Source organism: Scyliorhinus torazame, chromosome 22 (assembly GCF_047496885.1).
Source record: "Scyliorhinus torazame isolate Kashiwa2021f chromosome 22, sScyTor2.1, whole genome shotgun sequence".
Taxonomy (NCBI): domain Eukaryota; kingdom Metazoa; phylum Chordata; class Chondrichthyes; order Carcharhiniformes; family Scyliorhinidae; genus Scyliorhinus; species Scyliorhinus torazame.
Genome location: NC_092728.1, coordinates 10,454,623 through 10,476,754, shown reverse-complemented (window position 1 = coordinate 10,476,754; position 22,132 = coordinate 10,454,623). Strand labels below are relative to the sequence as shown.

Genomic DNA, 22,132 nt, shown 5'->3' with positions numbered 1-22,132 from the left:
TCCCTCGGCGCTAACCCTCCGACAGTGCGCCCCTCCCTCAGCGCTGGCTCTCCGACAGTGCGCCCCTCCCTCAGCGCTGGCTCTCCGACAGTGCGCCCCTCCCTCAGCGCTGGCTCTCCGACAGTGCGCCCCTCCCTCAGCGCTGGCTCTCCGACAGTGCGCCCCTCCCTCAGCGCTGGCTCTCCGACAGTTCACCTCTCCCTCGGCGCTAACCCTCCAACAGTGCGCCGCTCCCTCGGCGCTGGCCCTCCGACAGTGCAGCACTCCCTCAGCGCTGGCTCTCCGACAGTGCGCCCCTCCCTCAGCGCTGGCTCTCCGACAGTTCACCTCTCCCTCGGCGCCAACCCTCCAACAGTGCGGCGCTCCCTCAGCGCTGGCCCTCCAACAGTGCGGCACTCCCCCAGCACTGACCCTCTGACAGTGCGGGGCTCCCTCAGTACTGACCCTCTGACAGTGCGGCCCTCCCTCAGTACTGACCTCTGACAGTGCAGCACTCCCTCAGTACTGACCCTCTGACAGTGCACAGCCCCCTCAATACTGACTCTCTGACAGTGTAGCACTCCCTCAGTACTGACCCTCTGACAGTGCGGCACTCCCTCAGTACTGACCCTCTGTCAGTGCGGCACTCCCTCAGACTGACCCTCTGACAGTGCTGCATTCCCTCAGTACTGACCCTCTGACAGTGCAGCACTCCCTCAGTACTAACCCTCTGACAGTGCGGCACTCCCTCAGCACTGACCCTCTGACAGTGCGGCACTCGCTCAGTACTGACCCTCTGACAGTGCGGCACTCCCTCAGTACTGACCCTCTGACAGTGCGCCGCTCCCTCCGCACTGACCCTCTGACAGTGCGGCACTCCCTCAGGACTGACCCTCTGACAGTGCGGCACTCCCTCAGTACTGACCCTTTGACAATGCAGCACTCCCACAGTACTGACCCTCTGACAGTGCGGCACTCCCTCAGTACTGGCCCTCTGACAGTGCGGCAATCCCTCAGTACTGACCCTCTGACAGGGCAGCACTCCCTCAGTACTGACCCTCTGACAGTGCTGCAGTCCCTCAGTACTGACCCTCTGACCGTGCAGCACTCCCTCAGTACTGACCCTCTGACAGTGCGGCGCTCCCTCAGCACTGACCCTCTGACAGTGCGGCACTCTCTCAGCACTGACCCTCTGACAGTGCGGCACGTCCTCAGTACTGACCCTCTGACGGTGCGCCGCTCCCTCAGTACTGACCCTCTGACAGTGCAGCACTCCCTCAGTACTGACCCTCTGACAGTGCGGCACTCCCTCAGCACTGACCCTCTGACAGTGAGCCGCTCCCTCAGTACTGACCCTCTGACAGTGCAGCACTCCCTCAATACTGACCCTCCGTCAGTGTGGCACTCCCTGAGCACTGACCCTCTGACAGTGCGCCGCTCCCTCACTACTGACCCTCTGACAGTGCAGCACTCCCTCAGTACTGACCCTCTGACAGTGCGGCACTCCCTCAGTACTGACCCTCTGTCAGTGCGGCACTCCCTCAGTACTGACCCTCTGACAGTGCAGCACTCCCTCAGTACTGACCCTCTGTCAGTGCGGCACTCCCTCAGTACTGACCCTCTGACAGTGCGGCACTCCCTCAGTACTGACCCTCTGACAGTGCGGCACTCCCTCAGTACTGACCCTCTGACAGTGCGGCACTCCCTCAGTACTGACCCCCTGACAGTGCAGCACTCCCTCAGTACTGACCCTCTGACAGTGCGGCACTCCCCCCAATACTGACCCTCTGACAGTGCGGCGCTCCCTCAGTACTGACCCTCTGACAGTGCAGCTCTACCTCAGTACTCACCCTCTGACAGTGCAGCACTCCCTCAGTACTGACCCTCTGACAGTGCGGCACTCCCTCAGTACTGACCCTCTGACAGTGCGGCACTCCCTCAGTACTGACCCTCTGACAGTGCGGCACTCCCTCAGTACTGACCCTCTGTCAGTGCGGCACTCCCTCAGTACTGACCCTCTGTCAGTGCAGCGCTCCCTCAGTACTGACACTCTGACAGTGCAGCACTCCCTCAGTACTGACCCTCTGACAGTGCGGCGCTCCCTCAGTACTGACCCTCTGACAGTGCAGCACTCCCTCAGTACTGACCCTCTGACAGTGCAGCACTCCCTCAGTACTGACCCTCTGACAGTGCGTCGCTCCCTCAGTACTGACCCTCTGACAGTGCAGCACTCCCTCAGACTGACCCTCTGACAGTGCGGCACTCCCTCAGCACTGACCCTCTGACAGTGCGCCGCTCCCTCCGTACTGACCCTCTGACAGTGCAGCACTCCCTCAGTACTGACCCTCTGACAGTGCTGCACTCCCTCAGTACTGACCCTCTGACAGTGCAGCACTCCCTCAGTACTGACCCTCTGACAGTGCGGCGCTCCCTCAGCACTGACCCTCTGACCGTGCGGCACTCCCTCAGTACTGACCCTCTGACAGTGCGGCACTCCCTCAGTACTGACCCTCTGAAAGTGAAATGAAATAAAATGAAATGAAATTCGTTATTGTCACAAGTAGACTTCAAATGAAGTTACTGTGAAAAGCCCCTAATCGCCACATTCCGGCGACTGTTCAGGGGGGCTGTTACGGGAAATGAACCGTGCTGCTGGCCTGCCTTGGTTTGCTTTCAAAGCCAGCGATTTAGCCCTGTGTTGTTCCCTGCGCTGGCCCTCCGACAGTGCGCCTCTCCCTCGGCGCTATCCCTCCGACAGTGCGACTCTCCCTCGGCGCTATCACTCCGGCAGTTCGCCTCCCCCTCGGCGCTAACCCTCCGACAGTGCACCGCTCCCTCAGCACTGGCCCTCTGACAGTGCGCCTCTCCCTCGGCACTATCCCTCCGACAGTGCGACTCTCCCTCGGTGCTAACCCTCCAACAGTGCAGCGCTCCCTCGGCGCTAACCCTCCAACAGTGCGACTCTCCCTCGGTGCTAACCCTCCGACAGTGCGCCTCTCCCTCGGCGCTAACCCTCCGACAGTGCGCCGCTCCCTCAGCACTGGCCCTCCGACAGTGCGCCGCTCCCTCAGCACTGGCCCTCCGACAGTGCGGCACTCCCTCAGCACTGACCTTCCCCAGTGCGCCGCTCCCTCGGCGCTAACCCTCCGACAGTGCGCCCCTCCCTCAGCACTGGCCCTCCGACAGTGCGCCCCTCCCTCGGCGCTAACCCTCCAACAGTGCGGCGCTCCCTCGGCGCTAACCCTCCGACAGTGCAGCGCTCCCTCGGCGCTGGCCCTCCGACAGTGCGCCCCTCCCTCAGCGCTGGCTCTCCGACAGTGCGCCCCTCCCTCAGCGCTGGCCCTCCAACAGTGCGGCGCTCCCTCAGCGCTGGCCCTCCAACAGTGCGGCACTCCCTCAGCACTGACCCTCTGACAGTGCAGGGCTCCCTCAGCACTGACCTTCCCCAGTGCGCCCCTCCCTCGGCGCTAACCCTCCGACAGTGCGCCCCTCCCTCGGCGCTAACCCTCCAACAGTGCGGCGCTCCCTCGGCGCTAACCTTCCCCAGTGCGCCCCTCCCTCAGCGCTGGCCCTCCGACAGTGCGCCCCTCCCTCAGCGCTGGCCCTCCGACAGTGCGCCCCTCCCTCAGCGCTGGCCCTCCGACAGTGCGCCCCTCCCTCAGCGCTGGCTCTCCGACAGTTCACCTCTCCCTCGGCGCTAACCCTCCAACAGTGCGCCCCTCCCTCGGCGCTGGCTCTCCGACAGTTCACCTCTCCCTCGGCGCTAACCCTCCAACAGTGCGCCCCTCCCTCGGCGCTAACCCTCCAACAGTGCGCCCCTCCCTCAGCGCTGGCTCTCCGACAGTGCGCCGCTCCCTCAGCGCTGGCTCTCCGACAGTGCGCCCCTCCCTCAGCGCTGGCTCTCCGACAGTGCGCCCCTCCCTCAGCGCTGGCTCTCCGACAGTGCGCCCCTCCCTCAGCACTGACCCTCTGACAGTGCGCCCCTCCCTCAGCGCTGGCCCTCTGACAGTGCGGCGCTCCCTCAGCACTGACCCTCCGACAGTGCGCCGCTCCCTCGGCGCTGGCCCTCCGACAGTGCGCCCCTCCCTCAGCGCTGGCTCTCCGACAGTTCACCTCTCCCTCGGCGCTAACCCTCCAACAGTGCGCCCCTCCCTCAGCGCTGGCTCTCCGACAGTGCTGCACTCCCTCAGTACTGACCCTCTGACAGTGCGGCACTCCCTCAGCACTGACCCTCTGACAGTGCAGCACTCCCTCAGTACTGACCCTCCGACAGTGCAGCGCTCCCTCAGTACTGACCCTCCGACAGTGCGGCACTCCCTCAGTACTGACCCTCCGACAGTGCGGCACTCCCTCAGTACTGACCCTCTGACAGTGCGGCACTCCCTCAGTACTGACCCTCCGACAGTGCGGCACTCCCTCAGTACTGACCCTCCGACAGTGCGGCACTCCCTCAGCACTGACCCTCCGACAGTGCGCCCCTCCCTCAGTGCTGATCCTCCCACAGTGCGCCCCTCCCTCAGTACTGACCCTCTGACAGTGCGGCACTCCCTCAGCACTGACCCTCCCCAGCGCACAGCTTCCTCGGCGCTAACCCTCCGACAGTGCAGCACTCCCTCAGTACTGACCCTCTGGCAGTGCGCCGCTCCCTCAGCACTGGCCCTCCGACAGTGCAGCGCTCCCTCAGCGCTGGCTCTCCGACAGTGCGCCCCTCCCTCAGCGCTGGCTCTCCGACAGTTCACCTCTCCCTCGGCGCCAACCCTCCGACAGTGCGCCCCTCCCTCAGTGCTGATCCTCCCACAGTGCGCCCCTCCCTCAGTACTGACCCTCTGACAGTGCGGCACTCCCTCAGCACTGACCCTCCCCAGCGCACAGCTTCCTCGGCGCTAACCCTCCGACAGTGCAGCACTCCCTCAGTACTGACCCTCTGGCAGTGCGCCGCTCCCTCAGCACTGGCCCTCCGACAGTGCAGCGCTCCCTCAGCGCTGGCTCTCCGACAGTGCGCCCCTCCCTCAGCGCTGGCTCTCCGACAGTTCACCTCTCCCTCGGCGCCAACCCTCCAACAGTGCGGCGCTCCCTCAGCGCTGGCCCTCCAACAGTGCGGCACTCCCTCAGCGCTGACCTTCCCCAGTGCGCCGCTCCCTCGGCGCTGGCCCTCCGACAGTGCGCCCCTCCCTCAGCGCTGGCTCTCCGACAGTTCACCTCTCCCTCGGCGCCAACCCTCCAACAGTGCGGCGCTCCCTCAGTACTGACCCTCTGACAGTGCAGCACTCCTCAGTACTGACCCTCCAACAGTGCAGCACTCCCTCAGTACTGACCCTCTGACAGTGCGGGGCTCCCTCAGTACTGACCCTCTGACAGTGCAGCGCTCCCTCAGTACTGACCCTCTGACAGTGCGGCACTCCCTCAGTACTGACCCTCTGACAGTGCGGGGCTCCCTCAGTACTGACCCTCTGACAGTGCGGCACTCCCTCAGTACTGACCTCTGACAGTGCAGCGCTCCCTCAGTACTGACCCTCTGACAGTGCACAGCCCCCTCAATACTGACTCTCTGACAGTGTAGCACTCCCTCAGTACTGACCCTCTGACAGTGCGGCACTCCCTCAGTACTGACCCTCTGACAGTGCACAGCCCCCTCAATACTGACTCTCTGACAGTGTAGCACTCCCTCAGTACTGACCCTCTGACAGTGCGGCACTCCCTCAGTACTGACCCTCTGACAGTGCGACACTCCCTCAGTACTGACCCTCTGACAGTGCAGCACTCCCTCAGTACTGACCCTCTGACAGTGCAGCTCTCCCTCAGACTGACCCTCTGACAGTGCGGCACTCCCTCAGTACTAACCCTCTGACAGTGCGGCACTCCCTCAGCACTGACCCTCTGACAGTGCGCCGCTCCCTCCGCACTGACCCTCTGACAGTGCGGCACTCCCTCAGGACTGACCCTCTGACAGTGCGGCACTCCCTCAGGACTGACCCTCTGACAGTGCGGCACTCCCTCAGTACTGACCCTTTGACAGTGCAGCACTCCCACAGTACTGACCCTCTGACAGTGCGGCACTCCCTCAGTACTGACCCTCTGACAGTGCGGCAATCCCTCAGTACTGACCCTCTGACAGGGCAGCACTCCCTCAGTACTGACCCTCTGACAGTGCTGCAGTCCCTCAGTACTGACCCTCTGACAGTGCAGCACTCCCTCAGTACTGACCCTCTGACAGTGCGGCGCTCCCTCAGTACTGACCCTCTGACAGTGCTGCAGTCCCTCAGTACTGACCCTCTGACAGTGCAGCACTCCCTCAGTACTGACCCTCTGACAGTGCGGCAATCCCTCAGTACTGACCCTCTGACAGGGCAGCACTCCCTCAGTACTGACCCTCTGACAGTGCTGCAGTCCCTCAGTACTGACCCTCTGACAGTGCAGCACTCCCTCAGTACTGACCCTCTGACAGTGCGGCGCTCCCTCAGCACTGACCCTATGACAGTGCGGCACTCTCTCAGCACTGACCCTCTGACAGTGCGGCACGTCCTCAGTACTGACCCTCTGACGGTGCGCCGCTCCCTCAGTACTGACCCTCTGACAGTGCAGCACTCCCTCAGTACTGACCCTCTGACAGTGCGGCACTCCCTCAGCACTGACCCTCTGACAGTGCGCCGCTCCCTCAGTACTGACCCTCTGACAGTGCAGCACTCCCTCAATACTGACCCTCCGTCAGTGTGGCACTCCCTGAGCACTGACCCTCTGACAGTGCGCCGCTCCCTCACTACTGACCCTCTGACAGTGCAGCACTCCCTCAGTACTGACCCTCTGACAGTGCGGCACTCCCTCAGTACTGACCCTCTGTCAGTGCGGCACTCCCTCAGTACTGACCCTCTCTGACAGTGCAGCACTCCCTCAGTACTGACCCTCTGTCAGTGCGGCACTCCCTCAGTACTGACCCTCTGACAGTGCGGCACTCCCTCAGTACTGACCCTCTGACAGTGCGGCGCTCCCTCAGTACTGACCCTCTGTCAGTGCGGCACTCCCTCAGTACTGACCCTCTGACAGTGCAGCACTCCCTCAGTACTGACCCTCTGACAGTGCGGCACTCCCTCAGTACTGACCATCTGACAGTGCAGCACTCCCTCAGTACTGACCCTCTGACAGTGCGGCACTCCCTCAGCACTGACCCTCTGACAGTGCAGCACTCCCTCAGTACTGACCCTCTGACAGTGCGGCACTCCCTCAGTACTGACCATCTGACAGTGCAGCACTCCCTCAGTACTGACCCTCTGACAGTGCGGCACTCCCTCAGTACTGACCCTCTGACAGTGCGGCACTCCCTCAGTACTGACCCTCTGACAGTGCGGCACTCCCTCAGTACTGACCCTCTGACAGTGCAGCACTCCCTCAGTACTGACCCTCTGACAGTGCGGCACTCCCTCAGTACTGACCCTCTGACAGTGCGGCACTCCCTCAGTACTGACCCTCTGACAGTGCGGCACTCCCTCAGTACTGACCCTCTGTCAGTGCGGCACTCCCTCAGTACTGACCCTCTGACAGTGCGGCACTCCCTCAGTACTGACCCTCTGACAGTGCGGCACTCCCTCAGTACTGACCCTCTGACAGTGCAGCTCTGCCTCAGTACTGACCCTCTGACAGTGCGGCACTCCCTCAGTACTGACCCTCTGACAGTGCAGCACTCCCTCAGTACTGACCCTCTGACAGTGCAGCTCTGCCTCAGTACTGTCCCTCTGACAGTGCGGCTCTGCCTCAGTACTGACCCTCTGACAGTGCAGCACTCCCTCAGTACTGACCCTCTGTCAGTGCGGCACTCCCTCAGTACTGACCCTCTGACAGTGCAGCACTCCCTCAGTACTGACCCTCTGACAGTGCGGCACTCCCTCAGTACTGACCCTCTGACAGTGCGGCACTCCCTCAGCACTGACCCTCTGACAGTGCGGCACTCCCTCAGCACTGACCCTCTGACAGTGCGCCCCTCCCTCGGCGCTAGCCCTCCGACAGTGCGCCCCTCCCTCGGCGCTAGCCCTCCGACAGTGCGCCTCTCCCTCGGCGCTGGCCCTCCGACAGTGCGCCGCTCCCTCGGCGCTGGCCCTCCGACAGTGCGCCCCTCCCTCAGCGCTGGCTCTCCGACAGTGCGCCTCTCCCTCAGCGCTAACCCTCCAACAGTGCGGCGCTCCCTCAGCGCTGGCCCTCCAACAGTGCGGCACTCCCTCAGCACTGACCCTCTGACAGTGCGGCACTCCCTCAGTACTGACCCTCTGACAGTGCGGCACTCCCTCAGTACTGACCCTCTGACAGTGCGGCACTCCCTCAGCGCTGGCCCTCCGACAGTGCGCCCCTCCCTCAGTACTGACCCTCTGACAGTGCGGCACTCCCTCAGTACTGACCCTCTGACAGTGCGGCACTCCCTCAGCGCTGACCCTCCCCAGCGCACCGCTCCCTCAGCGCTAACCCTCCGACAGTGCAGCGCTCCCTCAGCACTGACCCTCTGACCGTGCGGCACTCCCTCAGTACTGACCCTCTGACAGTGCGGCTCTCCCTCAGTACTGACCCTCTGACAGTGCGGCACTCCCTCAGTACTGACCCTCTGACAGTGCGGCACTCCCTCAGTACTGACCCTCTGACAGTGAAATGAAATAAAATGAAATGAAATTCGTTATTGTCACAAGTAGACTTCAAATGAAGTTACTGTGAAAAGCCCCTAATCGCCACATTCCGGCGACTGTTCAGGGGGGCTGTTACGGGAAATGAACCGTGCTGCTGGCCTGCCTTGGTCTGCTTTCAAAGCCAGCGATTTAGCCCTGTGTTGTTCCCTGCGCTGGCCCTCCAACAGTACGCCTCTCCCTCGGCGCTATCCCTCCGGCAGTTCGCCTCCCCCTCGGCGCTAACCCTCCGACAGTGCGCCTCTCCATCGGCGCTGGCCCTCCAACAGTGCACCGCTCCCTCAGCACTGGCCCTCTGACAGTGCGCCGCTCCCTCGGCACTATCACTCCGGCAGTTCGCCTCTCCCTCGGCGCTGGCCCTCCAACAGTGCAGCGCTCCCTCGGCACTATCCCTCCGACAGTGCGCCCCTCCCTCAGCGCTGGCTCTCCGACAGTGCGCCCCTCCCTCAGCGCTGGCTCTCCGACAGTTCACCTCTCCCTCGGCGCTAACCCTCCAACAGTGCGGCGCTCCCTCAGCGCTGGCCCTCCAACAGTGCGGCACTAACTCAGCACTGACCTTCCCCAGTGCGGCGCTCCCTCAGCGCTGGCCCTCCGACAGTGCAGCGCTCCCTCAACGCTGGCCCTCCAACAGCGCACCGCTCCCTCAGTACTGATCCTCCCACAGTGTGGCACTCCCTCAGCACTGACCCTCCCCAGCGCACCGCTCCCTCAGCGCTGGGCTCCGACAGCGCACAGCTTCCTCGGCGCTAACCCTCCGACAGTGCGGTGCTCCCTCAGCGCTGACCCTCCGACAGCGCACCACTCCCTCAGTACTACCCTCTGACAGTGCGGCACTCCCTCAGCACTGACCCTCTGACAGTGCGGCACTCCCTCAGTACTGACCCTCTGTCAGTGCGGCACTCCCTCAGACTGACCCTCTCTGACAGTGCTGCACTCCCTCAGTACTGACCCTCTGACAGTGCAGCACTCCCTCAGTACTGACCCTCTGACAGTGCGGCACTCCCTCAGCACTGACCCTCTGACAGTGCGGCACTCCCTCAGTACTGACCCTCTGTCAGTGCGGCACTACCTCAGACTGACCCTCTGTCAGTGCGGCACTCCCTCAGACTGACCCTCTGACAGTGCGGCACTCCCTCAGTACTGACCCTCTGACAGTGCAGCACTCCCTCAGTACTGACCCTCTGACAGTGCGGCGCTCCCTCAGCACTGACCCTCTGACAGTGCGCCGCTCCCTCCGTACTGACCCTCTGACAGTGCACAACTCCCTCAGTACTGACCCTCGACAGTGTGGCACTCCCTCAGTACTGACCCTCTGACAGTGCAGCACTCCCTCAGGACTGACCCTCTGACAGTGCGGCACTCCCTCAGTACTGACCCTCTGACAGTGCACAGCTCCCTCAGTACTGACCCTCGACAGTGTGGCACTCCCTCAGTACTGACCCTCTGACAGTGCGGCACTCCCTCAGTACTGACCCTCTGACAGTGCGGCACTCCCTCAGTACTGACCCTCTGACAGTGCGGCACTCCCTCAGTACTGACCCTCTGACAGTGCTGCACTCCCTCAGTACTGACCCTCTGACAGTGCAGCACTCCCTCAGACTGACCCTCTGACAGTGCAGCACTCCCTCAGTACTGACCCTCTGACAGTGCGGCACTCCCTCAGACTGACCCTCTGACAGTGCGGCACTCCCTCAGCACTGACCCTCTGACAGTGCGGCACTCCCTCAGCACTGACCCTCTGACAGTGCGCCGCTCCCTCCGTACTGACCCTCTGACAGTGCGCCGCTCCCTCCGTACTGACCCTCTGACAGTGCAGCACTCCCTCAGGACTGACCCTCTGACAGTGCGGCACTCCCTCAGTACTGACCCTTTGACAGTGCAGCACTCCCTCAGTACTGACCCTCTGACAATGCACAGCTCCCTCAGTACTGACCCTCTGACAGTGCGGCACTCCCTCAGTACTGACCCTCTGACAGTGCAGCACTCCCTCAGGACTGACCCTCTGACAGTGCGGCGCTCCCTCAGCACTGACCCTCTGACAGTGCGGCACTCCCTCAGCATTGACCCTCTGACAGTGCGGCACTCCCTCAGTACTGACCCTCTGACAATGCACAGCTCCCTCAGTACTGACCCTCTGACAGTGCGGCACTCCCTCAGTACTGACCCTCTGTCAGTGCGGCACTCCCTCAGACTGACCCTCTGACAGTGCTGCACTCCCTCAGTACTGACCCTCTGACAGTGCAGCACTCCCTCAGTACTGACCCTCTGACAGTGCGGCACTACCTCAGCACTGACCCTCTGACAGTGCGGCACTCCCTCAGTACTGACCCTCTGTCAGTGCGGCACTCCCTCAGTACTGACCCTCTGACAGTGCGGCACTCCCTCAGTACTGACCCTCTGTCAGTGCGGCACTCCCTCAGACTGACCCTCTGACAGTGCTGCACTCCCTCAGTATTGACCCTCTGACAGTGCGGCATTCCCTCAGACTGACCCTCTGACAGTGCTGCACTCCCTCAGTACTGACCCTCTGACAGTGCGGCGCTCCCTCAGTACTGACCCTCTGACCGTGCGGCACTCCCTCAGCACTGACCCTCTGACCGTGAAATGAAATAAAATGAAATGAAAATCGTTATTGTCACAAGTAGACTTCAAATGAAGTTACTGTGAAAAGCCCCTAGTCGCCACATTCTGGCGACTGTTCAGGGGGGCTGTTACGGGAATTGAACCGTGCTGCTGGCCTGCCTTGGTCTGCTTTCAAAGCCAGCGTTTAGCCCTGTGTTGTTCCCTGCGCTGGCCCTCCAACAGTGCGCCTCTTACTCGGCGCTATCCCTCCGGCAGTGCGGCGCTCCCTTGGCGCTAACCCTCCGAAAGTGCGGCGCTCCCTCGGCGCTATCCTTCCGACAGTGCGCCGCTCCCTCAGCACTGGCCCTCCGACAGTGCGCCTCTCACTCGGCGCTATCCCTCTGACAGTGCGGCACTCCCTCAGTACTGACCCTCTGACAGTGCGGCAATCCCTCAGTACTGACCCTCTGACAGTACAGCACTCCCTCAGTACTGACCCTCTGACAGTACAGCACTCCCTCAGTACTGACCCTCTGACAGTGCGGCACTCCCTCAGTACTGACCCTCTGACAGTGCAGCACTCCCTCAGTACTGACCCTCCGACAGTGCGGCGCTCCCTCAGTACTGACCCTCTGACAGTGCGGCACTCCCTCAGTACTGACCCTCTGACAGTGCGGCACTCCCTCAGTACTGACCCTCTGACAGTGCGGCACTCCCTCAGTACTGACCCTCTGACAGTGCGGCACTCCCTCAGTACTGACCCTCCGACAGTGCGACTCTCCCTCGGCGCTAACCCTGCGACAGTGCGGCGCTCCCTCAGCGCTGGCTCTCCGACAGTGCGACTCTCCCTCGGCGCTAACCCTGCGACAGTGCGCCGCTCCCTCGGCTCTAACCCTCCGACAGTGCGGCGCTCCCTCAGCGCTAACCCTCCGACAGTGCGGTGCTCCCTCAGCGCTGGCTCTCCGACAGTGCGGCACTCCCTCGGCGCTGGCCCTCCCACAGTGCGCCGCTCCCTCGGCGCTGGCCCTCCGCCAGTGCGCCCCTCCCTCAGCGCTGGCTCGCGACAGTGCGCCGCTCCCTTGGCGCTAACCCTCCGACAGTGCGGCGCTCCCTCGGCTCTAACCCTCCGGCAGTGCACCTCTCCCTCGGCGCTAACCCTCCGAAAGTGCGGCGCTCCCTCGGCGCTGACTCTCCGACAGTGCGGCGCTCCCTCGGCGCTGACTCTCCGACAGTGCGGCGCTCCCTCAGTACTGACCCTCTGACAGTGCGGCACTCCCTCAGTACTGACCCTCTGACAGTGCAGCACTCCCTCAGTACTGACCCTCTGACAGTGAAGCGCTCCCTCGGCGCTAGCTCTCCGACAGTGCGGCGCTCCCTCGGCGCTGACTCTCCGACAGTGCGGCGCTCCCTCAGTACTGACCCTCTGACAGTGCGGCACTCCCTCAGTACTGACCCTCTGACAGTGACGCGCTCCCTCGGCGCTGACTCTCCGACAGTGCGTCGCTCCCTCAGCACTGGCCCTCCGACAGTGCGGCGCTCCCTCGGCTCTAACCCTCCGACAGTGCAGCGCTGCCAATCTGGCTTAGATGATCAGGCCCTAAACGCAGATCTCTCGATTCAGCGACAATGTATAACTGAGGCCAGAGGGAGTGGGATGGGTCTGGTTGGCGTCGGTGTCAGTTTTAACACTTGCTTTTCTGTCCACTTTGCTGCAGCTGGATCCCAGTAAGGAATACAGATACACGGCCCCCACCCAGCCTCCCATCCACCCTCCCTATCAGCAAGCCTGCTTCTTGAAGAAGAAGAACCTGTTGGCCAAGGAGCAAGCCGTTTCGCCTTTGGAGAGCATCGACCCACCCTCCGAGAGCATCGTTCCACCCTCCGAGCAGCCTCCCTCGGAGAGACCCGACCCACCCTCCCAGCAGCCTCCCTCAGCCTCGGAGAGACCCGACCCACTCTCCCAGCAGCCTCCCTCAGCCTTGGAGAGCATCGATCCACCCTCCGAGAGCATCGATCCACCCTCCGAGCAGCCTCCCTCAGCCTTGGAGAGCATCGATCCACCCTCCGAGCAGCCTCCCTCTCCCTCGGAGAGACCCCACCCACCCTCCCAGCAGCCTCCCTCGCCCTCGAAGAGACCCGACCCACCCTCCCAGCAGCCTCCCTCAGCCTCGGAGAGACCCGATCCATCCTCCGAGCAGACAGTATTTCCCTCGGCAGAGCAGACGGACATCGCAGGAGTATTCGGAGGCCTGTCTGTGACTCAGGATGTGGACGTTTTTACAATCCAGGATCAACCGTGAATTGAATGTTTTAATCAATGCCGCATGTTTGCGGTTTTTAAAAACTGATGAGCAATTAATTAAAGTGTTTGTGTCAACAAGGATTAATATTCAGCATGTAACAAGAGATGGCTGAGGACTTAGCACAACACCCCCCCCCCCCCGCCGCCACCCCCCCCAAGAGAATCTAACTGAGGTTGTAACGGTCAGCAAAAACTGACAGGCCGGAGGGTGGGTTTGAGTATCTGTCCTCGAGGAACAAAAAGCTGAGCGGGTGACCTCACTCCCACGGGGAGTGGGGAGAATGTGGGACTCGCTCCTGCGGGGAGAATGTGAGACTCGCTCCCGCGGGGATAATGTGGGACTCGCTCCCACGGGGAGTGGGGAGAATGTGGGACTCGCTCCCCACGGGGAGTGGGGAGAATGTGGGACTCGCTCCCACGGGGAGTGGGGAGAATGTGGGACTCGCTCCCACAGGGAGTGGGGGGAATGAGGGACTCGCTCCCACGGGGAGTGGGGATAATGTGGGACTCGCTCCCACAGGGAGTGGGGAGAGTGTGGGACTCGCTCCCACAGGGAGTGGGGAGAGTGTGGGACTCGCTCCCACAGGGAGTGGGGAGAGTGTGGGACTCGCTCCCGCGGGGAGAATGTGGGACTCGCTCCCACGGGGAGTGGGGAGAATGTGGGACTCGCTCCCGCGGGGAGAATGTGGGACTCGCTCCCGCGGGGAGAATGTGGGACTCGCTCCCACGGGGAGTGGGGAGAATGTGGGACTCGCTCCTGCGGGGAGAATGTGAGACTCGCTCCCGCGGGGATAATGTGGGACTCGCTCCTGCGGGGAGCGGGAGAATGTGGGACTTGCTCTCACAGGTAGTGGGGAGAATGTGGGACTCGCTCCCACAGGGAGTGGGGAGAATGTGGGACTCGCTCCCGCAGGGTGTAGAGGGTGCCATCTCTGCTACTCCACTACTGGGCCGATATCTGGGGTTTGAGTATCTGTGTGTGTCTCTCTCCAGCTGGCACTGAAACTTCAGAGGCCAGGGGATGCCGCACTGGGACACCTCCACGGAAGAGAGCACTGAATCAAGCCTGCCGTTTATCCCTAACCGGAAGCCTGAGGCTTATATCACACAGATATCCAGACCCCCACCAATGCCCAGGTGATTCTCTCTCTTGCCGGTGGTGCAACACCCACCCGGTTCCTACTTCGCTGGAGTAGCTTTCCCAAGAGAGAGAATAGGACACTGCTGTTTATTACCTAACCAGCAGCCTGTCCTGAGTGAATCGTTCAAGATGACCCTAGATTCTTGAACCCGGAATTAAGGTGAGGAATATCTTAACAATGACTTGGTCAGAGATCGCTGGTGAGAGATCGAAGAATTTAAACGACTCCAATTATCAGCAAATCGAGGTTTATTGCAAAACCCAGGTCAAAATCATCAAACAGAAGAAATTATAATAAAATCTTAAACTCTAACACAAACTAAGTCTATTCAGAAAGTACTATAACGGACACAACGTAAAATCTTATTGTTACACAGTTTTAGCAATGACACAGAACACAAATCAAGTCCCCTTCCCCAAAGCCTCAACCACTATCAAGGTCAAGGGAGTTTCGCAAGCTGCTGCAGGGTACTTACAGTCACAGGCTGCAGGAGGTCAAGTCAAAGGTGGAGAGGTCAAGCCAAGAGCCCCTCAATCGAAACACAGCCCCTTTTATATCCGTTTTACCTGGCTTTTTCCTGTGTTCGGCCAGCCCCTTTTGCATTGAATCCATAAGGTTTAAAGTTCCCGCTGGTCCTGCCCCCTTTGAGCCTGTCAGACCTGTCAAGATAGGAGTACCTCCCCTAGGTCCGCCTCCAGTCTGCTTTTTGAGATAACGAGGTTGAGCTCCCTTGTGAAGATTTTCAAAGTCTTCCATCTGCTCTGGAGATCGCTGCTATGTTGATGGGGTGTTGATTGGATTCTGCTCTGGTGGAGGCAAAGTCATTTACATCTGCATGGGGCTATGACCATCCCATTGTCCTGCTTGCAGGCAGGCCTCTTACAGCATTACCATGCCCCTTTGTCTCTGTGTTTAATCTTATCTAGTTGTCTGGCTCCTTCTTCCTTGTAGCTCCTGGGGGGGGGGGTTGTAAATACCTATGCCCCTACTCAGCTCAGCGGACCAAGCCTGCTGGGAAATTTGGTTACGTTCCCTTGGCTGAAAAGTGTCCAGTTTACAGTCTCTGGGTTTTATCCTTGGGCAGTCCAAAAAGGGCCGAATTGCCCGAAAACCTTACAGATGCCCCTTCGATACGTCCCTACCTGCTTGGACCGTATCGACTCAGGTGAAGGGCAATCATTTCCTTTTGTGTGGACCGTAGGCCCCCCTCAACAACATGCGAAACTACAAGTCCCAAGACAGTTCCCTTAATCTAGGCTACCCCTGATTTCATTGAAAGGGAAAGACGAGACCATACTTAATTCAAACACACAGTAACATACACACATTTCACCGGAACCCCAAACGTAAGGGTCCCTGTACATATATCACAATCAAGTAACTGAAACCCGCGAATCCATACACCTATTTACATTTGAATCTCTTTATTTCACTAAGGATCCTCTTTTCTTGGCTGCACTTCGCTTCTTCCCGTTGAAGGCTCTTCATTTTTCCTCCGTCGTCGATACCTGCAGCTGAGAGGTTCAGTACAACTGAGGTGACAGCATAATGTACCCCCTGGTACAACATTTTCTTTGTGGGGATAAACACTAAACCATTCTCAGGCCCCCTGGTGGTGATCGGACAGTTGTGAGGGTCGATTGGTTGGGCTGTGGGCAGGGGTCTCTTTACCTGAACCAGCAGTTCGGTAGCTTTTACAGTCATCCCTTCCCTGGGCGTTACACATCCCTCCCCAGTGCGGTCAATTCATCCCGTTCCCTGGGTTCTGCCATCACCTTACAAAAGTGATCGATGCCCCTTGTGGACATGCCTTGGTAGACCCCCATAAACACAAATAAATGCCCTGGTCAGAAGCCCACCACTTATCCCAGCAAACGGTGATCCTACCCGGTGACCCCGTGATGGTCCGGTAGGTGTTGTTGTCCAGGCGTTCCCAGTCCGAGGACCGATCCCTCATGTCCAGGCTCAGCTTCCTGAGCCACCACCATCTCCCCAAAGGAACGTCCCCCTTACAGGTTAACCACACCCGCCTGCCCTCAGTCACCCTAACCCGGTCAGTCGCCACCTGTATCTCCTCGCAGAGTACAGAGGCCTCTCCATAGGTGAAGCTCTGGTGGCTGGAGTACCTGGTCGAGTTCGACCCCAGCCACCCAGGCCACCTCCCCAGGTGTGAGTAGCGGGTCTGCTCTGTGGCCACCTGGTTTCCCTGTCCGGTAGTGACAAGAGGGGCTCTGCCGCCAGAGCACCCGTAGACAAAGGACTCTTCTGTCTCGCCTCTGCGTAGTTCTCCCGGTCCCACCATCGCCAAGATCAGCAAAATCCACATCGTCGGGTGCCCCATCTGTAAAACAGACAAAACACATCCTTGCCTCTACAGAACTACCTACCTTAAAGTGCATGGCTTCTATCCAGCGGCAGCAGCAGCTCCCGCTTTTAAGTTGGGAAATTGACATGAAATTGCCGCAGCCTGTCTGTGGTTCTGTGTCCACAGCCCGGCTCCACCAGGGTCCTAGTGCCTGCTGCTCAATCATCATTTCACTGCACTATGCGCTTCTGTGATCCCACGATCCTAAATAACCCACACACCACTAAACACTAATTAGAACTAACAGGGGGGGAATGCTATATACAATGCCACCCGTCTCCGGGTGGCCAAATTAAAACTGGACCCTGCTATACTGGGGCAGTTCACCTGTTTGGACCAACGGCTCGGGCCAGACCGTCCCCTCCCGGGGGTTCGGGCTGCCCCTTGCCTCTCCTTCCCCAACAGGGTTCGGGGATCCCTCAGCGCTCCCTTCTACTCGGGCCCCCTTACTGCGGGACCGGGTTCTAGGGAGGTGTGATGGGGACCATCTTACCGGGGGCTTGGAGACCCGATTGCTCCTTCGTCCCCTGGATGGTTCCCACGCCCAAGGTGATACCTCCCTCTCCTCTGCCTCCCTAGCCTCTATACTAAGGCAGGCCACCTGACCCACAGGTAAGGGCTTGGGAATCGTTACTGTCCCTGGGCTGGGTGCTTGCAGCACTGTCGGTTTCTTTGGGACTGCCCCTTCGAGACAGCACCTTGTCACCGGTTGTGTGACCGTGCAGTCAGGGACCTCCCCCACCGTCGTTAATTCTACGGGGGGTTTCTCCACTACCACCCCCAGTCTTCCCCCCACCTTGCTCTTTCTTGCCCTTATGGGGTGGAACAATTTAAATTGACTGATGTGGCGTTCGCATGGGTCCCACCTTAAGGGATTTAAACTGCAAATAGCCGCTGAGGCAGCCTCCAGAATGGGACCCTGCACCTGGACCGGACCAGGGTCTGGGGCTAGAACTACCCCTGCGCTCCCTTTTTCCTGAGGCTGCTCCCTGGGTAGTCATACGGGTTCTTGTGGTGTGGGTGCGGGCAGGCCCTGGCCCGTTGCCATTGCCACCTGTCCCGACCCAGCTGCTAGGCTCTGCAAAAATCTAAAAGTTTTTTTAATTCGATGGTTTCCGGGGCAGCTGCTCCTGCCGCCAGGGTCTGACTCTTTACTGCGGGAGCCCTCTCCTCCTTGCTAGGGTTCTCACACTCCCTCTTGAAATGCCCGGCCTTACCACACCCGTAGCATACCGGTCTCTTGTCGGAGGTCCGGGTGCTCTCATGCTTCCACTCTCTCTTAGGGGGTGCTGGCGCGATTTCATGCACCTTACCCTTAAGGGGCTTTTCCTCACTCCTCTCCCCATTGCGATATGCGAGGGTGAGTTTTCTAAGGACCTCTGCCTCATTAAGGTCCGGACTCTGCGGGTCGAACCAGTGTTCGGCCTTTGCCCTAACGTGAGGGAGACAGTTAGCTACGAGGGTCTTCAGCCAGTGGGCTGTTCTCTCATCTAAATTCTGCCTATCCGCGGGAGTCCCACACGCCTCCACATAGACAGTCCACAGCCTGTCTGCGAACATATTTGGCGATTCCCCTAGCTGCTGCTTGGTTTCCCCCACCCTCATGAAAGGGCTACCCAGATTCAAGCCCATTGCCTCCAGAACAGCAGTCCGTGCTGCCACCCATGTGTCAGGTCGTCCCCCATTCCCGGAGGTCACTGCCCTGCATAGTTGGGGATCTAGGGTCATCAGGAGCATCCTTATTTGCTCCCCCTCGTCGCAGTCATTAATGCTGGCTGCCTGCTCCACCTCCATAAAATGAAGCGACGGATCCCCTTTTGGAGTTAGCCTGGGAACGTGGGCCACCATCCCCCTGAGCTCGGATGCCCCATGAGGAATGATAATGTCGCCCTCAACCAGTCCCCTATTTGCCAGCCCCGCCGGGGGACCATACCTTCTCTGCCTGACAGGGCACATCTGCCCTACCTGGGGTTCCTGCTCCTCCGCCTCACTGTCTGACTCTTCTTCTCCTGTGTCCTCTCGCCCTACCACCCCTGGGTTAACTACCCACACAGGAGATGCTGTTACCTGGGGATCCCTCTCTGCTCCCCCTTGGGCCCGTCCCTTCCTGGACTCCCCGTTTCCCGCCTGCCGACCCGGGCACGATCCCGGTGCCTCAGGAGGCGGTCTATTCCCCTTGGCCTTTGGGGAATCATCCGCTGCGAGGAACACCTTGCCCCTAGGGAACCCCCTTGGACCTACCAGGTGTACCTGTCCCCTGACCTTGGACAAGGTCTCCTCCAACTCCGTTATTCGTGCCTGGCACGGCCCATGAGCATAGTCCCCTACTTCCTCGCGAGCCACTCGGTACGCTGCCTGGATGTCCCGGATCTTCCCCTCCAGCTTCCTACACTGCTCTGTACTCCGAGCATAGAGTTCCTGGAGCCTCCGTTCCTTTTCTTTACCCTCCACTATCTGGCAGTGGAGATAGTCCTTCTCGCACCGGTTAGACTCGCTTTCCTGTTTCATTTCTGCCAATTCCTCCCGCAGTCGTTCCGCTGCGCTAGCCTCCTGCTCTAACTCTTCGACCCTTTGCTCTGTTTTGACTACCTGCTGGGACAGGCAGACCAGCCAAACTGCCTTCTCCAAGTGCCTTTTGTGCGCCTTACTTTCTGTCCATGCAGCCGCTGCCATTACCGGTTGCTCCGCATTGATTAGTTCTGAGACCCAAGGTTTGGTGAGGTTGACCTTTTGCCACATATACGAGAAGATTCTCTCCTCCATTTTACTTCGTTCCCTCACCCCCTCTGCCAAGTCACATACTCCACGCCACCGGGGTCCTGTCGCGGTCGCCATTGTAGAGGGTGCCATCTCTGCTACTCCACTACTGGGCCGATATCTGGGGTTTGAGTATCTGTGTGTGTCTCTCTCCAGCTGGCACTGAAACTTCAGAGGCCAGGGGATGCCGCACTGGGACACCTCCACGGAAGAGAGCACTGAATCAAGCCTGCCGTTTATCCCTAACCGGAAGCCTGAGGCTTATATCACACAGATATCCAGACCCCCACCAATGCCCAGGTGATTCTCTCTCTTGCCGGTGGTGCAACACCCACCCGGTTCCTACTTCGCTGGAGTAGCTTTCCCAAGAGAGAGAATAGGACACTGCTGTTTATTACCTAACCAGCAGCCTGTCCTGAGTGAATCGTTCAAGATGACCCTAGATTCTCGAACCCGGAATTAAGGTGAGGAATATCTTAACAATGACTTGGTCAGAGATCGCTGGTGAGAGATTGAAGAATTTAAACGACTCCAATTATCAGCAAATCGAGGTTTATTGCAAAACCCAGGTCAAAATCATCAAACAGAAGAAATTATAATAAAATCTTAAACTCTAACACAAACTAAGTCTATTCAGAAAGTACTATAACGGACACAACGTAAAATCTTATTGTTACACAGTTTTAGCAATGACACAGAACACAAATCAAGTCCCCTTCCCCAAAGCCTCAACCACTATCAAGGTCAAGGGAGTTTCGCAAGCTGCTGCAGGGTACTTACAGTCACAGGCTGCAGGAGGTCAAGTCAAAGGTGGAGAGGTCAAGCCAAGAGCCCCTCAATCGAAACACAGCCCCTTTTATATCCGCTTTACCTGGCTTTTTCCTGTGTTCGGCCAGCCCCTTTTGCATTGAATCCATAAGGTTTAAAGTTCCCGCTGGTCCTGCCCCCTTTGAGCCTGTCAGACCTGTCAAGATAGGAGTACCTCCCCTAGGTCCGCCTCCAGTCTGCTTTTTGAGATAACGAGGTTGAGCTCCCTTGTGAAGATTTTCAAAGTCTTCCATCTGCTCTGGAGATCGCTGCTATGTTGATGGGGTGTTGATTGGATTCCGCTCTGGTGGAGGCCAAGTCATTTACATCTGCATGGGGCTATGGCCATCCCATTGTCCTGCTTGCAGGCAGGCCCCCCTGTGTATTCCCGTGCCCCTTTGTCTCTGTGTTTAATCTTATCTAGTTGTCTGGCTCCTTCTTCCTTGTAGCTCCTGGGGGGGGGGGTTGTAAATACCTATGCCCCTACTCAGCTCAGCGGACCAAGCCTGCTGGGAAATTTGGTTACGTTCCCTTGGCTGAAAAGTGTCCAGTTTACAGTCTCTGGGTTTTATCCTTGGGCAGTCCAAAAAGGGCCGAATTGCCCGAAAACCTTACAGGGAGTGGGGAGAATGTGGGACTCGCTCCCGCAGGGAGTGGGGAGAATGTGGGACTCGCTCCCATGGGAGTGGGGAGAATGTGGGACTCGCTCCCATGGGAGTGGGGAGAATGTGGGACTCGCTCCCGCGGGGAGAATGTGGGACTCGCTCCCGCGGGGAGAATGTGGGACTCGCTCCCACGGGGAGTGGGGAGAATGTGGGACTCGCTCCCACGGGGAGTGGGGAGAATGTGGGACTCGCTCCCACGGGGAGTGGGGAGAATGTGGGACTCGCTCGCACGGGGAGTGGGGAGAATGTGGGACTCGCTCCCATGGGAGTGGGGAGAATGTGGGACTCGCTCCCATGGGAGTGGGGAGAATGTGGGACTCGCTCCCGCGGGGAGAATGTGGGACTCGCTCCCGCGGGGAGAATGTGGGACTCGCTCCCGCGGGGAGTGGGGAGAATGTGGGACTCGCTCCCGCGGGGAGTGGGGAGAATGTGGGACTCGCTCCCACGGGGAGTGGGGAGAATGTGGGACTCGCTCCCACGGGGAGTGGGGAGAATGTGGGACTCGATCCCACGGGGAGTGGGGAGAATGTGGGACTCGCTCCCACGGGGAGTGGGGAGAATGTGGGACTCGCTCGCACGGGGAGTGGGGAGAATGTGGGACTCGCTCGCACGGGGAGTGGGGAGAACATAGAACATAGAACATAGAAAATACAGCACAGAACAGGCCCTTCGGTCCACGATGTTGTGCCGAACCTTTGTCCTAGATTAATCATAGATTATCATTGAATTTGCAGTGCAGAAGGAGGCCATTCGGCCCTTTGAGTCTGCACCGGCTCTTGGAAAGAGCACCCTACCCAAACTCAACACCTCCACCCAACACCAAGGGCAATTTGGACATTAAGGGCAATTTATCATTGGCCAATTCACCTAACCCGCACATCTTTGGACTGTGG

At 59.6% G+C, this 22,132-nt stretch overlaps 1 protein-coding gene across 1 annotated transcript in view; it reads left to right on the top strand.

The window, feature by feature from the left end:
- Window positions 1-13,584, top strand: part of ftsj1 (FtsJ RNA 2'-O-methyltransferase 1) — a 91,427-nt gene extending 77,843 nt beyond the window's left edge. The window contains exon 11 of the mRNA XM_072487873.1: window positions 12,917-13,584. Coding sequence (XP_072343974.1) covers window positions 12,917-13,501 — 585 coding nt within the window. The 3' untranslated portion in view covers window positions 13,502-13,584. The remainder of the gene's footprint in view (window positions 1-12,916) is intronic.
- The last annotated feature ends 8,548 nt before the right edge of the window (window positions 13,585-22,132 follow it).